General features: G+C 60.1%; 1 protein-coding gene across 3 annotated transcripts in view; it reads left to right on the forward strand.

Annotated features, from left to right (window-relative positions):
- The window catches only part of CASZ1 (castor zinc finger 1), a 146,653-nt gene that overhangs the window by 78,723 nt on the left and 52,118 nt on the right, over positions 1-15,812 (forward strand). Inside the window, exons 3-4 of one of the 3 annotated variants that reach the window (XM_060622326.3) lie at positions 3,831-3,882; positions 15,460-15,498. In XM_060622326.3, coding sequence (XP_060478309.3) covers positions 15,483-15,498 — 16 coding nt within the window. In that variant the 5' untranslated portion in view covers positions 3,831-3,882; positions 15,460-15,482. Of the gene's footprint in view, positions 1-3,830; positions 3,883-14,668; positions 15,019-15,459; positions 15,499-15,812 lie in introns of those variants that run through there. The other 2 variants (XM_060622325.3, XM_078452439.2) reach the window with 2 other exon arrangements.

Here is a 15,812-nt window from a genome sequence, read left to right on the forward strand (position 1 = left end):
TGGTCCCGGGGTGGTGTGGCTCTCACTCAGGCTCCTGACAGCTTCTCAATGCAGGAAGGAGGCCAAACAGAATATTTCTCGGGGAAAGTGCCCGTTTCCATGACACTGTCCCTTGTTGTCTGTGCTGCCCCCCTCCTCAAGCTGCCGGCTGACATGGCCTCAGCTCCTGTGAAAGGGCCGTGGAGAGGGTGTGTGTGAGGGTGGGGGAGGGGGCAGGGGACAGCGCTGGGGGGTAGATGGGCGGCCGACAGCTGCCCCGAGCCTCCACGGCCTGAGAGGGCTGGGGAGCAGGTAGGGGCGGCAGGGACGAGGAGCCTGGCCTGGTGCTGCATAATCAGCTGAGCCTCATAAATATGGGGCCGGGGAGCCGTGGGTGAGACGCTCGGAAGCCAAGTCCAGGATAGTCGGTGGCTCCAGCCAGAGGGGACTACAGCTGGATGAGGCCTCTTCAGGTCCCGGTATGCTGGACACAGCAGCTTCCTCTCCCTTCCCGCTGCCCTCTCCCTCCTCTCCGGGGCTCTGGCCCCACCCAGCCCTCCTTCCACCCCAGCACTCCTTGTGCCCGGAGGAGCCTCCAGCGTCCCAGCTCCCCGGCCCACGGTGCCCCCACCCAGAGCTCCCCGCGGGCCCCCCGGGTCTCCCCTCTCCTTCCCACTTCCCTCTGTCTCCTTCCCGTTTGGGTCTTTTTCTCCTTCCCCTCTCTCTTCTACTCTTCTCACTCTCTTTTATAATTAATGATTAGTTTTAATTGGTTTGCTTAGGCAGCCTGACAGCAAATTAACAGAAGCCAGCCCAGGGCTGCCAGGCTCGGGGAGAGCCCACTGCGCTCCGGCACTGGCCGGGCGAAGGCAGGCCAGGCTGAGCCCGGGCCCGTGGGCGGGCTGGGCGCGCTCCAGAAGGAGAGCTGTCACAGCAAGGGTCGGGCCACACCTGGCGGGTGCAGTGGCCAATGGGAAGAAGGCAAGAGGATCTTGGCACACAAGGCACGCAATCGGCAACTTTCTCTGTGCACTTCTGTTCTTATCCTCCTCCTCACCGCCCTCCCCCCCGCTCCCCGCCCGTTCTCATTCATATAAGACATCGTCCATGTCTTTGGAGATGAGGGCCAGGTATAAAAGGAGGGCGGGGGCCCTGCCTGCAGACTGGGGCAGGGCTCACTGGCAACCCCACCCGTCCGCAATCATGCCGTGGGCCAGTGGGGTTACCAGCTTGACGCCTCTGGGGCCAAGCTCTTGTTCTTTCACATGGACAGGAGGGCCAGCAGGTGACCAGGCTGTCGGCCCGGTTAGCTCAGCTGCCTGCCTACAGTCCCGAAGCTCGAGGACCTGGTTCTGTTTGTGATTTGCCGTGCCCTTCTGCACAGAACTCAACCTTTTGGCCCTCGGTTTTCTGGTCAGGGTACTTAGGATAAGTACCCAGAGGGTGGATGGGCCCGGTGGGGGGGGGGGGGGCGGTGCATAGACAGCTGGCAGAGAATAGATGTGTTGGCCACGATCCCTGAGCACGTCACGTCTCGTTCTTAGCCAAACGTAGGGTCTCCTGCTCTGCTCTGTGTTCTCCCGCTCTGTACCTGTCCCCACCCCCCACCCCCCCCCGGCCTTGCAGAATCCTTTCTTAACTGCAGCATCTTCCCTGGTCCTCTGCCGGGTCCTGGGTATGCCCGGCCACTGGCTCACACAGGACAGACCAGACGTCAGGGACAGTGAGAGGCAGAGAGAGAGAGAGAGAGAGAGAGAGAAGATGCCCAGGGAAGAAGAAAGAGGTGAGGCTGAACTTCTGAGGCTCCCGCTGAGGTTCCAGAATGCACCCAACCAACCTCCCTGCTCCTGTCTGCCAGGCCACCCGCCCCAGGGGCCGCTGAGGGACACCACCCCGGTCCTGGTCCCCACGGTCAGCAGTCCTGCCCCGCCCCCTCCCCACCCCGACCAACTCCCGCAAAGTTTCCTCCGAGTGTTGAGTGTTGTGCGCGATCAGATCTGCAAGTTGCTCTCTAAGCTTCTTGTCACATTTTGACTTAATGAAGTGCAACTGCTGAGGGATTTGGGTTCAGCGCTCCGGCCTCCCTCGCTCCCTTGTTGTCAGAAAACAGGGGCGGTTGGGGACGGCAACACCGCGCTGCAAGTCGTTATCATTCCGGTCAGTCTGTTTAACACAAAATTAAACAAAGAACTAATTAGTGCCTCATGAATTAATAAATGCACAGTTGCAGGGGAGGATGGGAGGGGAGAAAAAGGTGGTGGAAGGGAGATACTGGAGCTACGGGGTTGGGGGGCTTTTGGGGGTTCAAGGGAGGCTGGCCAGGGTGCCTGGAGAGATCTCAGGCAGAGCGTGTGGGACGGACGGACAGCCAGGCCCCGGGCCCGCCGGCTGGGATGCGAGTCTGACAGCCAGGCCTGCCCAGCGCAGTGCCTCTCAGCGGAGGGGAGAGGCCGGGCTCTCCAGCCCCTGCCCTGCCGGCCCCGCCCTGGGCTCGGCCTCCACGTGCCCAGCTCCCCTCTCTGGCCTCCTCCTCTTTCCAATCTCCCGCCTCACCAGCCTCCCCCTTCCTCTCTACTGCCCCCTATCTCAGTCCCCCCAGTTGCCTGCGGACCCCCAGCCTCTCACCATCTGGGCCAGGTGGGCATAGGAGGCCCGTGGGGCAAGCCTCCCCCACTGCCAGATGCCCACAGAGCCCTGTGTCTGGCAGGGTGAGCTCTGCCCGGGTGGGCACCTCTGCCCAGGCAGCCCGGCAAAGGCAGCAAAAGCTGGCAGGAGACCCAGCCCTCCTTAGGAAGACCTGTCAAGTACAATTAGCATTATCTGTCCAAATATGTCCTGGGAAAGAGAGGGAGGGCTGCAGGACTGGGTGGCATTCCGGGAGCCCTGTGCAAGGTCACCTCACCTCTTGCAATCCCCCCAATCTGATTTGGGGATTACACAGCCTAAGGAAATTGGTGTTACTCTTCTTGCATCATTGATAAGCCACAAATGAGGGAGTGGGGAGGAATAAACATAATAAACAGGAAACTCTTCCCAAGTATGGGTAGGGTTCTGAGGCCCCAGAGCTGGGGGGAAAGGGCGAGGGGGGAGAGAGGGGAGGGGGGGAGGGGACAGAGGGCTCCTTGGGTTTTCTATCCACATCAGGAGTTCGTCTCATTGGAACCTGGCTCCCCAAACTCCAGTACCAGGCAGGAGAGTCTGAGCCTGGCAAGCTGGGCTGAGTTATATGTTGGCTAAAGACCCTCTACGTTGTTGGACCGTGTCCCTTGCCCTGCGTGGGCCCCCAGCGTGGGTTGTTGCGTCTCATCGGTAGGACCTCAGGCTAGAAGGTGCTACCGTAGCACCCTCCTGGGTGGTGACACCTGTTGGTGCCATGGCCCCTGGCCCACCTCTCTGTCACCCACTTGCTGTAGCAAACAGCTTGGCATATAGCATTTGTCTTTTCAGGGGCTGGGGAGGAGAGTGAGGGAACGGGTGCTGCTGTATTCTGTGGTCCCCGGTCCCCTAGGCTTAGCCACTGCATCCCCCACCCACAGACTCCTATCTCTGCCTCCACAAGAGATGCGTGCAGTACGTTCTGACTGTTCCCTCTTTGGTTAAGGGTGTCCCGAGGACTGCATTTCTGCTCTCAGCTCTTACTGCTTTCCGAACTTTTTCAAATTTTGGTTGGCATATACTTGAATGAGCCCAAATCCATTTTTAACCCCCTTCACCGGTCCTGGAGCATCAGCCCCTTGGCGCATAGGTGGCAAGGACCCCTTGGGCACACAGCAGGATGGAGGGCGAACACTGGGGAGTTGTGGGCATCCCGCCTTGAAAGGCTAACGGGCCTCTTCTCTCTCCCTCCCCAGGATGAAGTGACGCCCCTACTTTGAGAGAGGAGCCTCTAGGACCCGCTGCGAGGTAAGGCCTGAACCCCCTCCCTGATCCTTGCGTCCTCTCCCCTACCAGTGACCACTTACCTAGTACTGGCGTCCCTCCGGGGTTAGGAGGATTGGGAAGATGGAGACAGGGAATTGGAGGCACGCTGCCCACTTGAACCTGGCAAGAAAAGATGGCCCCGGTAGGAGAATCTCCGATTGGCTCTTGGGCTGGAAATGGGCAGGGGACATGTGGATTGCAGACTTTGGGCATGGAATGCGTTCGAGGTGGTGTGGGGCAAGGAGGCATGTCTGGAGCCAGGGTCTGGCCACCCTTCGGTGCCATTCCCAGGTCTCCGCTGTGGCAGCCGCTGCTGGCTGTCCCTAGAAGCTCTGCTTGTAGCTCTTGGGGAGCCCTGCGGACTTGAAAGCCTCGGAACTCCAGCCCTGCCTCTCTCTTTGGAGCTGCCGGTCCCTGGTGGCCTCCTCCTCCCTCCATGAGAGGCTGGCAGGGAGGAGGCCTCAGGCCCTGAGCCCAGATCAGGCTGCTGACCCGCCCTTCCCAGGCCCAGGGCTTCCCGGGTCTGGCCGGGCCTTCACAGCCTGTCTCAGTCCCCGGGTGTCTCCAGGAACCTCGGGGGCCACCGGGCCTCGGCCCCAGGCAGCGCGGTGTCAGAGGTGACCGGTGGAACGCCAGTGTTATGTAAATAGCGGGACCTGCCCGGCGGGCGAGCTGGCTGGCTGCAGCCATCCATCATCCCCGCTCGGCGGGGCGGGGGACAGACACGGCACCGTGCGCCTGGCTCCAAACCTGTTTGTTTTCCCTTTGTCTCACGCGTTTCGGGCCTGGCTGTGACCGGCTCCGGGTTTTGTCCCGCTGGCCCCCTCCCCCGGGAGGACGGGGGGGGGGGGGGGGGGGGGGGAAGGGAGGAGATTCGTGCTGCTCCCACCGCGGCATCCCTTTCGGACTTCAAAGGCTCCCCCAGCATTGTCTGTGCCTGCGGGCAGTGGCCCTGAAAACGTGATCAGAGGCGGCCGGTGTAGGGCAGGCCCGGCCCGCGCCCTGCGCTCTCACTGGGGCCCGTAGATTCCTCCCTTTGCAGCCAGCTCCACCCTGGTTACAGCCCTCCCCGGGCCTCTCTCCTCGCCTTCCTCTCCCCTGGCGTCCCTTCTGGCCAGCCCGGCCCACTGCTGCCCACTCCCGTCCCCTCTTGGCCGCAGGGCAACACCTCTCTTGGGGCATCGAGACTCCTAGAGTGTCGAGAACTCCCAAGTCACTCCCTGCCCCTTCATATCATCCACGAGGATCTCAAGCAAAGCGAAGGGCCTCTTGGCATGCTGGGCGCTGGAGCCAGTTCCTGGACATCTGTTTCCCAGACCAGCGCTTGTTCTTTCCCCTTCTTTTTATCTACTCTCTGCTGGTAATGAGGGCCTGACGTCCACCTGAGGCCTCTGCCCAGCCCTTCCCTTCACTTCTTGGCACGGTCCAGATTGGATACTTCTGTCCCCAGGTGGTGGGACCCCATCTTGGGTCTTGAAAGTCCAGCCCTAGGTGCTTTCCATTCTCTGGAGCAAGGCGTGGCCCACTGCCCTTTTTTGTAAATAAAGTTTTATTGGAACATAGCCACACCCATTCCTTTGCATATTGGTTCTGGCTGCTTTGACTCCAGCTGCAACAGAGAATGTTTGGCACAACAAGCTGAACGTATTTACTCTCTAACCCTTTACAGGACAAGTTTGCTGTCTCCTGACCTCTGCTCTTTTCTTTAAGTGGCAAAATATACATAACATGAAAATTACCATTGTAACCATTTTTAAGTGTATAGTTTCCTAGTGTTCAGTATGCCCGCCGTGTTGACTGTCACGCTGCCCTGTGCCCTTGTCTTCCGTGGGGTTGCCCTGAGGGCCGCGGGCAGTTGTCCGGGAGCCTGTCCCAGGGCTGTGGGCTGCCTGCGGGCCTAGTCTGTTTGGGGCCACCCCCTCTCTGTCTCTCTGTCCTCCTCAGGGCCTCATTCTCTGCTCAGTGCCACCCATCTAGAAGTCCTGGCTTGTCTTCCCTCTGACAGCCACCGTTTCCTCAGAGCTCGGCATCCCTTCCCATGAGCCCTGCGTTAGCCTTTAACCTTCACCGAGCTCTCAGATCAGTTCCCTCTTCCGTAAGGTGAGCAGAATAGCTACTTTGCAGACAAAGTTATTGGGACAAATGAGTTAATGTGGTCAAAGGTGTCTGGCCTGGGGCCTGACAGGTAGGAAGAACTCACATTCCCTCCTCCCCTCCTACCTTTTCACCTCCCAGAGCACCAGCAGTCCCTGGGCAGGTTCCAAGGGGTTCCCCACCCCTGCCCAGGGACTTCTGAGTCTGACTTCTTGGGGGACGTGAGTCTCCTCACTCCAGTGGGCGCAACGGGAGGAAACGTCCCCCACCCCGGGTCGTGGGCTGAGGGGCATTGGGGTTCTCGTGTCTGTGCCCTGTCTTCCCCATCTGCTGCAGGGCCCTGGGAAATCGCATACCTTCTCTGGGCCCCAGTCTCTCTGTCTGTAAAAGGGCTTCCTGACCACCATGCTCTCTGCTTCAGAGGCTGTTGCAAGTAGGAGCCAGGTGCTTGGGGGAGAGCTGGGAAGGCTGTGTTCGTGGGTGCTGCTGGGGGCGAAGGAGGACAAAGGTAGAGTCTGGGTTTGAACCTGGGCCCGTTCTGGGGGAGGTGGGAACTAGGCCATAGTTCCTACTGAGAAGTCCCTGGAGGTTACATGGTGGGCACTTGCTCTGTATGGGCACAGGGACCAAGCTGCCGTGACACGTTGCCGGTGCCGTGAGCTAACCGGCGGGGAGGGAGGCCAGGGGAAGGGGAGGGAAGGTGGAGCTGGGCAGCAGTCGGAGGTCTGAGGCCAGAGCCGTGTCCACTGGCCGCCCACTCCTGCTGCTGCTGCTGCCGGCTCTCTTACTGCGTCTTTTCACGGGCTCCTGGCCTTGCGCGTGTGTTTTCCCTCCCAGCATCCCACCGGTCTCTCTTCCTGCTTGCCTTCCCGCCACCCATACTGCCACCCCCAGCTCCACGGCTCGCTCTCTCTCTCCCTCTCTCCCTCTCTCTCCTTTTCATCTACTCCGAAGGCTTTACTTTACTTCCTTGTCACCCTAATTGATTGCATTAACCTTTCAGCGTATTGGATTTCCTCGGCATCGTGCAGAGAGCCCTGCGCAATATGCTTATAATCTGAGCCATAATGGACAGTTTGCAGTCAACAAGCCCCTTCTCCCTTCTCTGCCATCGGCCCCGTGACATCTCTCTTGCCCAGGCCACCATGGCCATTCCCCCCCCCCTCGCCCCCCCGCTGGCAGGGGTGGGGCAGTGGGTGAGGCTGGGTGGAAGCAGACACAGCTTGGACCCACTGATGGATCTCCCTGCATCTCCCCTCCTCCCGGCTCTGCCCCCCCCACCCCCCCGCCCCCGCTCTGCCTCTGCTTCTCCAGGCCTCCCAGCCCAGGTCCTTTGCCAGGCCTCTGGTCTTCGAGAATCCTCTCTGCTCCGCTGTCTGCTTCTGGGACTCTGACTAATGAAGGGCTCACGGGGCCAGCTTGGATTTGGGGAATAAGACAGTCCCCTGGTTCCACCGGATGGTTCTCAGAGCAAACCATCACTCCTTTGCTTGCCTAGGAGGCTTTGGGGAAAGATGATGGTGAGCACTTCAGGAGATGGAGAGACGTGATACAGGCCGCGGGGCAGTAAGTCGGAGAGAAGCTCCGTGAGGCAGGATGGCTTAGCCTCACAGGAGACTCGCATGGGGGAGGCAGGAGAAAATGCGAGCTGGCTGCTCAGGTTAGTAGGAAAGGGCTCCCTCGGGTGCGTTCCAGATGGGCACCTCCTCATCCAGCATCAGGCAAAGGAGCCAGTCCGTGCCAGCTGCCCCGTCCCGGGTGCTCGGCGAGTCCCGGCCCCGTAGGTCCTGGCTGGGGCTGCCAGCCTGCAGACCCAAAGCCCGGTCAGCTGAATCTTTATTCACAACAGGATGGATGTCGGGTTGAATACATTAGTGTCAGGCCGGAGGAGCGGGACGGAAGCTCCCCTTAGCGCTGGTGGTACTTCCTCTCTCCCGCGCTGTTCCCCCCTCCCCGCCCCCACTCTCTGTCCATCATCTTCTCCTTCTGAGCATCCCCTCCTGCCATCCCTCCATCACTCCGAAGGGCAGGCTTTGGCAACAGGGGGGCCGGACTAGGTCCTTCCCACCCTCTCCCAGGGATTTTGGGGGTGGGCAGAGGGCACAGCAGGGAGAAGCCACGCAGCGAATTAAAGTTTGGTGATTGTCAGTGTCAGGAGAAGCTAAATAACCCTGTAACTAGTATGAAGGTGAAGTCACGGCCTGCTGCACATGGAAAATATGAGTGCTCTGGGAGACAGGGAGAGTGAGCGGCAGAGTCTGCCTGCCGTGGTGGGCAGCCTCCTCTCCAGGGACCCAGCCAGAGAGGCGGGAGGAGGGCCATGCCCTCTCCCACCGCTGCCAGGGAACGGCCGCCCAGGACCCCCTCCACGTGTGAGGGGCAGCTCAGCTGCTTAACAACCTGCTGGCCCAGCACTGGGGACCCGGGGAGATGTCCGTAGGCACCCAGCAATATACACTCGTGGACGCCAACCCATCCGCCTGGGGCCATGTCAGTCCTTCCTCGCTCGTCCCTACTAGTGCCAGGCTGTGTGCTCTGCCCTGTACGACAACTCTGTGCAGTAAGTGCTATTGTTCTCCCCCCCCTTTTTGTCCCCACTTTTTTATAACCCACTTTACTGAGCTATAGTTTACACGCAGTGTACAATTCATTGGCTTTTTAGTATATTCCCAACATCGTATGGTCGTCACCACTATCTAATTTTAGAATGTTTTCATCACCCCAGAAAGAAACCCCGTACTCATTAGCAGTCACTCCACCTTCCATCCCCAGCCCTGGGCAGTCACAAATTATTCTCTTTGATGCTGAGAAAATGGAGGCTCAGAGAGGGTCAACGACCTGATCAAGGCGGCACAGCCAGTGAGTGATAGAACCGGGGTTCAAACCCAGGTAGCGGGACTCCAGAGTCAGTGCTCCTCGAAGGACCGCCCGATGTCTTGGCTGCGCCCCCCTCCCCCCAACATGCCCTGCTACACGTTGCTAACAGCCCGGGCTCAGGCGTGTGTGAGCACCATCCAGACACGTAGGCCCAGGCGGCAACACGCATCTCTCTCCCGAGGTAGACTTGCGAGTCCATACAGAAAAATCTCACACCCCTCAGAAGGACAGCCAACGTCCCCTCCTCTTGAACCTTCTCTTCCAAAGCCCAGCTCCTGGAAGGGAGGGTTGGCTGGCACAGGAACCAGCAGCAACAGGGGAGCTAAAGTGGCCAGCGAGACCTAGGTGGTTTGAGAGTTTTAAAAGGAGAAATCCCCGTATCGCCTGTAGCCGATCACTGTAACTAAAATCCAATGCCAACACAACATTCCAGAACAGGTCCCGCCCGGGTTGGGGCCACCGGTTGGGGCCACCGGCTAGGCCTTGCCGTGCCCACAGGAGGACTCAAGGAACTCAGCTCCCACATCACACTTACTCTCTTTCCTTCTGACTCTCACTCTGCCCTTTGCTTCTTCTGTCCTTCCCCCACCCCACCCCACCCCCCCCCCCCCCCCCCGCCGCCTCTTTCTTCCTTACACTCCTGCTTTCACTCCCCAAAACTTCAAACAAACAAACAGACGAACGTTTGTGGCCATCCTCTTGACTCGAAGATTTGGGAATTAACGTGAAACTCTTGCTGCCTCTGATAAGGGATGAGTACAGGGAGAGACAAAAGGAAAGGTAGGCCAGAGAAGGAGTCTGTTGGATTTGGTTTGGGGTTTTTTCCTCCTTCTTCTCGCTCCCTCCAAAGCGGAGGATCCGGCCGGGCCAGTTTGGATATTTATTAAGAAAAAGCCAAAGATAATTAACTTTTTTGTTTTTGTTTTGTTTGCGGGTGCCTCCCCTGCTGGCACTGCTGACTGCCTGGCAAATTAAACCTGCTCCCTGCCCCGGCGGCGGCGGCTCTGCTGTCGGCTGTCCCGACACCGCCGGGGCCCATCAGCTGCCCACCCGGCCACCCACCTTGGGTTTCAGACCTAGGGTCGCTTTATGCCACCATCGATGCCACGTCCCCAGGCTCTTGTGACTTCTAGAGCAGCCTTTAGAGCTGGGTAAGTGGCCTGCGGGGAGACAGAGAGGAGGGCTACTGTTGGGGTTGTGGCCAGCATTTCCCTCGGAGGAGAAGGGGTGAAAGAGTAAGGGCTGCCAGGGGGGCCAAGGCACACCCTCCGGCCAGTTCAGGGTTGTCAGCTTTCCAGAAGAGGGTGAGGAGAACAGAGAATGAGCTGCGAGGGCAGGAGAGGCCAGATTTGGGCCGTGCCCACCACCAGCCTTCTCCTGGGAGGCCGCTACACTGCGAGGACCCGCGGCCCCTGGGAACGCTCTGGAGGAGACCTGGGGCCACAGCACCATCCCCTGGTATCTGTCCGCCCTCAACACTGCCCCCCGTCCCCCTCCCACCTCTGGTGCAGCCTAGGCCACGCGGGGGCCCTGCGGAGTGGTCAGGGAGCTGGCACTGCCTCGGATCTGCTGCCTTAGAACCACACAGAGCCCTGAGGCCGAGCTCCGACCTGAGCCCGAGCCCTGTCCTGTCCGTGGGCCAAGTGACAGACCTCTCGATGGGCAGACAGAGTTGGGAGCCAGGACGGCCAGTGAGGAAGGCAGGTCCTCTTGAGGGGCCAGCCAACCCCAAGCTTGGAGTTGGAGGTGTGGTTTGCCCCTCTGCTAAATTAATATGCCTCAGCCCCTCCCCTGGCAGAGACCGCTCCTCTGTCCCCCCGGCTTCATCCGCAGCTGGGCAAGGAGGTAGCGATGTGAGGTCCTTCCAGGAGGGGAACCTGCTTGGGAGCTGGGCACAGAAAGGAGGGCATTTTTTTCAAGGATTTTGCTGGCCCTTTTTTTTTTTTCTCTGAAATATAAGGATGTGCAATTTTTTTGGTTTCAATTTAGCATTGGAGAATTTTATAATTTAGTAATTAAAATCTCTGATAGGCTTTAGAAATTGCGGCTAATTGAATTTAATGGGAAGATGATTTTCAATTTTATTTGATTACCGGGACCCCTGGCATCGGTATTTATGGGAAAAAAATGGGAAATGTGCTGTGTGGGCTAAGATGGCATAATTGAATTAGGGATAATCGGATTTCTCCGTCATGAATTTCACTATAATTTTCCTATAATTTTCCATTAGATATCTAGTTTACAAATATTCACAAAGAAATGAAGCTCTTTCGGAATGGAGATTGCTGGCTAACAGGATTACGGGGCCGGGCGTGTGGTTGTGCCAGCCTCTACACCGCCATAATGCGATCCCTGTATCTGCCTTCTACTTAGCTTAAGCCTGGCCTCAGCCGTGCGCTCCCCCACCCACCCCACTGCTCCTCTCTGTCCCTGTCTGCCCCCTGCCCCGACACCCGCCCGTCCACGGCCCGCGACTCCTTGTGCCCTGGCAGACGGTCCCGTCCCCACGCCCCGGCGCTTCCTGTCCGCACGGTGCGCGCTCGACGTTCACCCGGACAGCCCTCCCTCCGTCAGCCTGAGGAGCACACTCACACGCAAACACACGGACTCCCTCGCAGGTGCGAACATGCTTATTCACATGCACACACACTCCTTTGGCCAAGGCTTCTGTGCCCTGGCCCAGTCGCCTCAGAGGGAACCAGTTTATTGGGATCCTGGGGTGGGGTGCAGGAACAAAAGGAGCTTTGTTCAAGTTTATGTGAAAGTTACAAATTCAGAATGAGAGCAGATAAAGCCTGAGATATCTGGTGTGTAAACAGGCTGGTGAGTGAGAAGGCCCCGGGCTCGGGAGGGGGAGAGAATGAGTGGGCCCTCTGGGGGTGTGAGCAGACCGGGAGCCAACCATGGAAGCCGGCCTGGGGAGCGCCGCCGGGTTCCCCTGGACTCGTGAGAGGGGCCTGGTGGGTGGGCTCGCTGTGCACAGCTCCCCATTCGCTCTGGGGGTGGGGCGTACAAGGACGAGCCAGCGTCTCTGGGCCCAGGGCCTCAAGACTGGGAGGGACGGTGGCATTGGGCTTTCCGTCCCCCGAATCCCAGGCACAAACGTCCTCCCTGTGGCGTGGCCTCAGGGTCTAAGAGGTGTCGCCACATCGGGGTCCTCAAGGCAAAAACGGGCCACAGCCTCAGAGATGCCAGAGATGTGGGCCTCTCCCCTTCGTACGAGCACACACCCAAAGAGAAAGAAAGAGAACTCTGGGGACCCCTCCATTGTGCAGCCTCTGACTCACACCTCGCGCATGATCTTGATGCCTCAGCCTTCTTTCTCCTCAGGCCTTCTCGAATCGTAACATGCCAAGATGGCCTCATTCTCTGTGCCTCCCTGGCCTCTTCTCCACTCTTGGACAAGGCCTCTTAAGCCTGCAATGGCTGATCGCGGCCATCGCCTTGGCAGCCCACGCATCCCTCCACCACTTTGCTTGATGGGTCCCTCTAGCTGGCCCTGTGTGTTCTGTGTCCTTCCAGCTCTCCAGCCTTTGTCAGAGGCCCCAAAGTCACCGTGCAGCCAGTCCAGTTGGCCTTGTCTGGGGAACTGAAAGGCATGCCCTCCCATGCCCTGACCACCATCGGCAGAAGCCACAAGGACATTCAGAGACAGCCAGTGGGCCGTGTGGGTCACATACGCAGGGGACTCCTGATAACGCACATCATCCAATAAACCCTGAACTCGTACTCTTACGTCTTCAGGCTTCCTTCCACACCCTGGTTGCCCAGGTGGAGAAGCAGGCACTCAGGATTGGGGCTTGGGATTAACTGCCTGTTGTGACAACCCAAAGATGTAGGCCTTACTTTGGAGAGCCACAGGTGAGAGCACCCAGAGGCATGTGGAGACTCCAGAGTAGTTCTGGACGCAGAGGTCCCCTCTCCAAGATCCCACGTGGGGAACAGAGCCCAGGGTCTTCTGTGCATGATTGCCCTGTACCAGCACATGTCCTAGCCTCCAGGTAGCACGTGGCTTGGCCTCTGCTCCTGTACTCAGGGCGTTGGGGTCACGGGATGCTCAGTAAAGCTTCTGGGCCTCTCCAGCTACTCTTCCTCCAAAGGGACAGGGCAGGCCTGAAGGGTGGAGGGTTGTGTGTGACAACCAGCAAAGGGGGTTGCCAAGAGTCAGCAGGGGAGGGTGGTCAAATAGGGGAGAGATGCAAACCTCCTCCTTGTGAGGCCATTTGGAGCTAAAAAGAAGACGAAGAAGAACAATAAGGGGAAAGTGGGAGAAAGAGTAGATTGGTTTTTTTCTCTGACTTCTTTGCCCCAAGGTTTCCCTGGGCACCTCCCTTGGCAAAGTAGAAATACTGCAGAAATAGGCCAGTGCCATTTTGCTGAATGCTGCCCAAAGACCAGAGAAAACCCAGGGTCTGTTCCGTTCCCCTCACTGAAGGCAGCGTGGCCTTCCCTGAAGCAGGAGGAGAGGAAGGCAGCAGAATGGTTACACAAGGAGCAGAGGGAGAGCTAGAGACAGATCCAGGTACTGTACCAGCTAAGCTGCCCACGTTCCTGTTCCAGCTCGCCTGGCTGTCTCCTTCCTTGAACACCCCCCCCCCCCAAATCCAATGGGTAACTTGGATCACTAAAATTTAAGGAATTCCACATACCTGTCTGCAGCAGGGACGTCTGGGGGACAGGAGACCCACAAAAGTGCTTTCTGGGGGGGCGGGGGGGAGTGCCTTCCAGGGACAAGGAGAGCACAAGGAGTCCTGGTCCAGAGAGGAACTGGCAGGCAGGAAATGCCGCGGCTGTGGGGCAGGTGGCTTGACCCTCGCTCCTTGGTTCAGGAATACCTCTGCCCTCTGTGCCCGGATCCTTACCGGGGCATGGCGGAGGAAACAGGGTGGGAGGGAAGCCCACGTGATGGCATGGATCTGTGTTGGGGTGCTCCGAGTAAAGGCTGCCCAGGGGGGTGAGGGAAAAAAGAGGTGCTGGACTCCCCTCAAGGCCCGAGGGGCTGGGGGCTGAACTTTGGAGGAGAAAGGCCGGGAGAGCAGATGTGTAGGCGGCCAGGGTTGGCCTGGGTCGGTCGGGAGGGCACCAGGGCCCAGTCAGGGCAAAACCAAGAGGAAGTGGCTGAAGCCTAGGGTCCTGGGTCTCCTGGAGCCTGCAGCGGCGGCTGGCTTGCAGAGCAGCGCGAGCGGACTCACGTGTCCCGGGCCACCACCGTCCCCCCCCCCCCCCCCAGGCCGACCGCTCGGCAGTCTTTCCTCCTTGGAAGTGAAAAGCTCCGCCACCCCCCCCCCACCCCCCCCACCATGAGAGTCGGGTTTGAGGGGACGTGGACGCTTTGCTCCCCCGGCACCCGCAGCACTCTGGGCGCCCGCCGGCCGCGCGAGGGGGAGCATGAGGGCGCGGCCCGGCGGGCGCGACCCCGTGGCGCTCACACCTGCGCCCGCCGGGGCGGAAAAGTTTGCGCGGCCGCGCGCGCCGTGAGCCCTCGGCCGGCGGACGCCGTCGAGCGGCGCCCGCGGGGCTCCGGGCGCAGAAGGGAGCGTGCGAGCGCGCGCCCGCCGGCGTCCGGCCAGAGTTGCTCGGGGACGCGAGCGTCGCCAGCCTCGCCCCTCCCGCCCCTGTCCGCGCGCCGAGTCCCCGCCTCCCTCTTCCCGAAGTCTAAGGTTTGGGGACTCGCAGAGCCAATGAGGCCGGCCGCCAGAGCGGGTGCGCTGGGGCCGCGCGCGCGCGCGCGCGCGCGTGGGGAGAGGCGGGGGCGCGCGTGCGGGATTGGGGCGGGCGCGTGCGTGCGGCGCGGCGCGGAGGGCGAGCGCGCGCCCATTCACTCCGGCACCGCGGCGGGCGGGCGGGCGCGCGCGGGCGGGCAGAGCTCTGCTCTTTCACCTGCCGGGGCGGCGCGGCCCGGCCCGGAGGAGGCGGCGCCGCGGCCGCCCTGCCAATCACCTCGGCGCCTGGCAGCGCCCCCGGCCGCTCCCGCCCGCCCGCTCCCTCCTGCCAAACTGTTACCCTGAGTGTTACCGTCAGGAGCAATGACATCAGGGCTTTAAAACAACTTGTTATTCGGGGAGTAATCAGTTGCAATTAGGCATTAATTAAGTATTATGAAAGTTGATTATTTAAGTGAATTCGGCTTTCGACTCTCCGACTATGGTGAGTACGGGAGTGGGGCGGGGGGAGGGCAGGGGGCGCCGCCGCGGGGCTCGACCCCGGCGCGGGCGGGGGGCGCGGGCGCGGGCGCGGGCGGGGCCGAGCGCGGGCGGGATCGCCCCTCGGCCTCGAGGGCCGCCCGGGCCCCCCGACCCGGGCCGCGTCTATAAATAGTTTCTCTTTTAGTTTAATAAACTCGAGAGCAGAGCGGAGCCGCTCCGAGTGTGCAATGCCGGAGCGTGAGAGCGAGCGGGGAGGGAGGGAGAAACTTTCGCTCTCCCTCCCGGGCCCCCCTGTCAGTGCTCGCCGGGTCCCCGGGACTGGTCCGGCCCTCGCTGGGGGGTGCGGCGAGCGGAGGGGGGCGGGAGGGGGGCGGCGGGGGGCACCGCGAGAGACTAAACAGATGTTTTTTCTTTCCTCTTGTGTTTTTGGCGTTCCTCGAAGAGTTTGGGACCAAGGAGAGGAGAATGGATCTCGGTACAGGTACCGGCGGTGGGAACCAGGGGAGGCTCTTTCGCTTTTCTTTCGGTTCTTTTACGGAAGTTATTATTTTTAGCCCAATGAGGTAGCAGCTGAGCAGGGGGTGGGGGCCGGCCTGGAGAGGGTCCGGCGCCCGCTGCGCTTCTCGCCCTGGTTTCTGGATTGCGAGGCTTCTGATGATATTATTGTTATTATTTGTTACTTGCTTAGTGACTGTGACTAATTTGATGCTTGTCATTATGAAAGAACCGAGGGGAGAGGGAGCTGGGGGGCACCCAGAGAGAGGATTTAGGGGTTTTCTGTGGGGGTTTTTGTTC

This window comes from Panthera onca, chromosome C1 (genome assembly GCF_046562875.1).
Source record: "Panthera onca isolate mPanOnc1 chromosome C1, mPanOnc1 haplotype 2, whole genome shotgun sequence".
NCBI lineage: Eukaryota > Metazoa > Chordata > Mammalia > Carnivora > Felidae > Panthera > Panthera onca.